Genomic DNA, 6000 nt, shown 5'->3' on the forward strand with positions numbered 1-6000 from the left:
AAAGGCAATTGAAATTAATCTGAAGAAAAATGCATGTGAACAGGTATCAGATAATCAAATTGAAAACCAAGCATACGTGAGAAACTGAGTGATTAAGCAAGCTTGTAGCAAACATAAAAATCCCTAAGTCTTCTCTTAGTTCGTCAGTAGTAAAAAGGTGATGAAAGGAATATTAGGCCTGATTAGAACAAAAGAGGATTTGCATATGGCTTGGTATTTATTGAATGCTTTGTATCTCTCTCCAGCTGTGAGGCATATGTTGATGCAGCCATGGTGATAGACGAGGAAACTTGGTCATCAAAAGGGATTAAAAATGTTTGCCAAGGTGGTATTGGATAAACTGTCAGTACTTAGTTAATTAAATATTGGTGGATGAGATACATCCTTGAATATTCAAAAAAATTGAGTATGGAAATTCTGGAGGCACCAGCAATAACTTTTCAGTCTTCGCTTGATTTAGGGGTGGTTGTGGAAAATTGCAAGCATTATACCCTAAAAAAAGTTTAAGATCAGCCTAGCAATTACAGACCAGTCAGTTTAACTTTGTTTCCACAGATTTCTGCAATGACTCAGAATAAAATGAATAGTCACATGGCAAAATGTGGTTAATTGGAAATATTCCAACTGGATTTGTTGAGGAGAAGCCACTTCTAAATAACTTGCAGGAATTTTTGAAGAGGTGACTCGAGTTGATGAGAGAGAGGCTGCTGATTTGTACTTGACTGCCAAAGGATGCTGTATGCAGTGCCACACAACAGACTTGTGGAAAGTTGTCAATCAGGGAATAAAAGCACAGTAGCAACATGGATGCAAAATTGGCTGCTGGATAGGAAACAATGACTAATTTTCAGGCCACAATAAAGTTCTGAGTAGAGTTTCCTTCTCCTTAGAACTGCAATCTTTGCTTTTCCTGCTCTGTGCTACTGATCCAAACCTTGATGTGCAAGGAACAATTTCAAAGCTTATGAATGATATAAAGTTCGTGAGAATTGTCAACTTTGAGTACGGCAGGCTAGAACTTTAAAAGGATATTGACATATTGGGAGGAGTGATCAGGGAGGTAGCAGATGAAGTTCCATGCAGAGGAGTGATGTACTTTAGTACAAAGAACATGGAAAGACTGTATAAAGAAAGGGTACAATTCTATATGCAGAACCACTTAATTAAATATGGCAAGACTGGTAAAGAGCTATTAATAAAGCAGAGATTAGTCCATACTTCATTAATAGACCATGTAGTACAAGAGCAAGAGGTTATACTAAATTCGCATTAGACACTAGTTGGATCTTGAAGTGTTTTGTGCAGTCTTTGCTGCCACACCATTGGAAAAATGTGTTGGAGAAATTTACAAGAATGGTTCTGGGGGGAAAGACTGAAGAAGTTGGGACTGTTTTCCTTAGAGAGAAGAACACGAAGAGGAAATTTGCTAGTTTTCAAAATTGAAAGGGGTTCTGAACAGTACAAATGAGCAGAAACCGTTCCTATTCATTAAGTGATGGAGAATCTGGGGACACAGGTTATAGTGGTTTTTAAGGTTTGAAAAACTTCGAGTGAGTATTCGTATTAGAATGCACTACTTGGAAGTATGGTGGATGCAGGTTCAATTGAGGCATTCATGAGGGCATTGGATTGTTTCTATTTGAACAACTTTACATGGTAAAGGCACACACTCTCCAAGTCAGAAATGTGATTAAAAATTTTTGTTTGGATGTTTAGCATCCAGGTCAAACAATTTTGCTTGATCCCTGATCAAGAATCATCTATTCCTTCTCCAGCTGGTATACTGTGGTTACAATCCACTGAAACTTGTTCCTTCTCCACCCTGACTGCTGCAGAAAAGGCTTGTTGCAGGCCAACCTGCATGTCAGGGAATGGCTGCAAATGTCATCTTTTCAAATGTCGCTCAGTCTGTGAATGAATTTGAAAAATAGTCTTGCTACGTCTAGCTCACTGGGTAGACTTTGATTACCTTTAGTAAGTTACTGAAAATTGACTTAGGAGGTACATTTTCAGCTGTTGGCATACATTTTTCTTGAAAAACTGTCAGAATTAATGTTGAAATAATTTTCCACTTTTTATTGCAGATAGTTATAATTGAACATAAATCCATCATCTGCCCAGGTTACAATGCAGTGCTGCACATTCATACTTGCATTGAAGAGGTGCAGATTGCGGTAAGTCTAGAGAAGTTAAAGCAATTATCTGTTTTGTCAGATTTTATTTCAAAAAATATCTGCATAGTTGATTTTTGTAAAGGTTTATGTTAAAAATGATTTGGTGATTTGATAAACTGAATATTGGTCATCGACATAAGTAGGACAGTGCCTGAAACTTCTGGGTATCTCTTCCACAGAAATGAATTCTCGGATTATTTGGTTTAAACGTGAACTAACCTTTAAGAATTCTGATTATTTAATTGTATAAAATATTAACTACATGGGTTAAGATATGTCAATCTAATAGCCAGTATGTAGAACCATTCAAACCAACAAATTTCACATAATGATGTTTTAATACCCTTGTTACTTGCATTGTCTATGAAAATAGATGAGGTTTACTGTGAGAATGAAAAGACCAAGGGATGTCAAATCCTTATGTTCTTTCCAGTTTGGTATCTGATTTTCTTTGTCTCCTATTTTCTGTCTGTACCTTTTGATGCAACGCCCATTAATGATCAGGTCAGACTAAGAACTTCGGTACAGCTGAATATTTCCATTCACAAAAATGATAAACTTGTGAAATTGAGGATCTGACATTCTCATTACCATTTTATTGTGGAAAATCAAGTAAGTGGAGTGTTTATTTTGTAGATGGATACTGAAAGATAGTGCTGAGTCCTAATCTGGGCATATGCCTTTAAAACACTCAGTAAGCTATTTAATGTCACCCTTAAGAATGCATGCAACTCAGATGTCAGCCAGTCATGTGCTGTTTCAACTTGCTGATTTGAGATAGGGATGCATTCAAACAAAAGCTTGGGGCATGACCCTGTCTTGCTGCTCCTATCAATAGTATTTTGGCCAAAATGTCTCTTTGTCAGTTTGTTAACATAAAGGAAACTAATATGGAAAGGTTTGCAGATTTCTGCAAATGCTGAGGTGTTCAACGTTATTAGTGCCCTTCTTAAAATAAATGGTTATAACTGCCCTGCCATCTGGATTCTGTTAGTTTTCCACTTTGTGGTTTAAATGATTTTGTTGGGTGTGAGAGAGGGGAGGAAGAGGTAGCGTTGGAGAGTTGTTTCTTGTATAAGTTGCAGAAAGGTGGTGTCATAATATGCTTGGTTCAAGTATTGAGATATTTCTTGTGCTTACCCTTGAATTCTGACTTGCATTATCCTCTCTGTACAATGTTTAAGTCAACATGCTTGGAATAATGTGCCTAAAAAAATTAATAAGGCATTTTACCTTCTCCAGTCTGAAAGTATGACATAATCTGATTTGACTTTTGGAAGTACTCATGCAATTTTCAATGTAAACTTGTAGTTAATGGATTCTGGGTAACAATTTTGTTTTTAGGCCTTAATCTGCCTGGTAGATAAGAAGTCTGGAGAAAAGAGCAAGACACGGCCTCGTTTTGTTAAACAGGATCAGGTTTGCATTGCTCGTCTAAGAACAGCTGGAACTATCTGCCTTGAGACCTTCAAAGATTTCCCTCAAATGGGGCGCTTTACCTTGAGAGACGAAGGTGAGAAACAGATTTTTGCACAAGTCCACGCTTTAATGCCCATAAAGGATTTGTTCCATGGATGCTTTGAGTTGAATTTTCAAATTCTCTTTGCAACTTTTTTATGCTTAATAAATTCTGATCAGTTCCAATATTTGCTATTACTGTAACTTGACCACAAATTTGTGCACTGCATGTTTTGTAGAAAAAAGTTTTGAATCACCTAAATTGATTTGCCAGGTTTGGATTGGCATAAATGGGATTTTTCTCTCTTCCTGAAGTCTTGCATTTTAAAATTACTTCTGCCAAAGGAAGCTTAAAGGAAACCTTTGATATCTGTCTGTGTATTTGATTGTTATGAATTGAGTTGATTTTCCATTTGTGCAGAAATGTGAATCAATCTGATTGTTTACCTGAAGTAGTTAGGTGTGTGTGCACAGTTCCCTTGGCATTTTTGAAATTCCTGTCAAGAATTGAGGAATTGGTTTATTGAATTGAGGACCTCGACATTATATCCAACACAATTCATTGAGTTGACAGGTGTTTTTAATGAATGAAACCTCCTTTACCATGTTATTAAAAATCCACACTCCGTGTAGCACACCACAGTTTTTGTTAATGAAATTTAGCTGTTTACACTATTTTTGTTTTGTTTCATTTGAAACTTTGTTCCTGGTACTAAGCAGCAACTCTACTAAGACATTGAGCTATCATGTCCAATGTTCATTGTGATTCAGTTATGCGTAAGTCATTGTCACAAAGGTTGGCAGACTTGTATTTAATTTGGAGGTTATTGGTGTTGATGGCTGCACCAACCACTAATTTCTCCTCTTGTCCATTACTAATGAGTTGAGAAGTGGTGTAGCTGCTGAGTCTTGACAGTGCCATTTCAGGCATAATGAACTTAATGACAACCTTCTGAACTGTAATACTTTTGTGATTCTGTGACCATGGATCAGAGAGAGAATCACAGGTTTCAAGCAGCGATTACTCATTTCTCATTCTCTGCAAAGTTAGAGATGCCAAATGGTGCTGGTAATTGGTGATTGAGGCTGGAAGCAAAGACGGTATGACTGGAATACTGTAACTTGGTCAGATTGATAATAAATAGACTGTGTGAAACCTTACTCTGAACACCAGATGACAAGCTGAGATTAAATGACATTTTGGCAAGTTTATTGCAAGTTGTTTGTCTAATGAAAGTTAATTTGACCAAAGCAATAAATTTATCTTTTCTTTTTTCTCCCCAAAAGGTAAAACTATTGCAATTGGGAAGGTCCTTAAGCTGATCCCAGAAAAGGATTGAACATCCACTATCTAATGCTGCACAATACTGTGATGAAAAAGGACTCAGCAACAGCCTACTTCACACCTTCCTTTCTTGGTTTCATTGTTCTCTGCCCATCGATATCTTTATCTTCCCATAAACTGCAAAATGCTGTAAACATGTCCACATTTTACGTCAGCTTTCTCATATTGAGAGCTCTGCTATGCCATTGTTTAAGCTACTATTTTAAATCCTTTTCTTCTGAAATCTGCTTCTTTAGAAATACAGCAGTAGCTACCTAACTGATGTGGACAGAATTGCCTGCAAAAATAAAATTAAACCAAAAAAGTTTATTTTATTCTGGCATCATTCTCTTTTATGTGCATTCTCGCTCATCTGCTTTTTCCAGTTAGATCAGGTTATTCAACAGATCAGCATGTGTTCATGTGTTTAAAAGGCATCTGTAGAGATAATAAAATTGATTTGAAATGTTTCTGACATTTGGGTTACTTTGGGAAGGATTTATTTGAAGTGAGCCTTGCGTGAGCTTGGTAACTGGTGTCCCAGCAAATTATTATTTAGACTTTTAATTTTCACTTCTAGTCGTAAGTGTGTTTTATAAATATCCAGCGTGTACCCATACGATGTGGATTTTGTGGGGTTTTTTCCAACTTGCACAAACACATATTTTAATGTAACTGTGTGCTGGAAAACAACTATCATTATTTCAGTACTGAAAAAGATACAATGCAGATTTGTTAATTTTGAAGCTACGACTTCCCTTCCATTAGGGCCACCTCCAAAAGAATCAAATCTCTTTTTTTTTGAAAGAGATACGCAACCACAACTAAATAAATGTGAATTGTTTGGGACAGATCTCGGGGGGGAAAAAAGAAACCAGTGAATGCTGTGAGCTTCGGTGTTGTATTCCACAGTGAACAAGCAGTACATTTACATGGGTAACAAAACCAAAAGGACTGCAGATGCTGGAAGTCAGAAACAAAAACTGAAACTGCTGGAAGATCTCAGTAGGTCTGGTACTGTATGTGGAGAGAAGTCAGTTAACA

General features: G+C 36.8%; 1 protein-coding gene across 1 annotated transcript in view; it reads left to right on the forward strand.

Moving 5' to 3' along the window:
- The window catches only part of LOC122560891 (eukaryotic peptide chain release factor GTP-binding subunit ERF3A), a 50469-nt gene extending 45185 nt beyond the window's left edge, over positions 1-5284 (forward strand). Inside the window, exons 12-14 of the mRNA XM_043712114.1 lie at positions 2085-2174; positions 3519-3687; positions 4920-5284. Of these exons, the coding sequence (XP_043568049.1) occupies positions 2085-2174; positions 3519-3687; positions 4920-4972 (312 nt within the window). The 3' untranslated portion in view covers positions 4973-5284. The remainder of the gene's footprint in view (positions 1-2084; positions 2175-3518; positions 3688-4919) is intronic.
- Positions 5285-6000: the final 716 nt, after the last annotated feature.

This window comes from Chiloscyllium plagiosum, chromosome 21, assembly GCF_004010195.1.
Source record: "Chiloscyllium plagiosum isolate BGI_BamShark_2017 chromosome 21, ASM401019v2, whole genome shotgun sequence".
Taxonomy (NCBI): Eukaryota; Metazoa; Chordata; class Chondrichthyes; order Orectolobiformes; family Hemiscylliidae; genus Chiloscyllium; species Chiloscyllium plagiosum.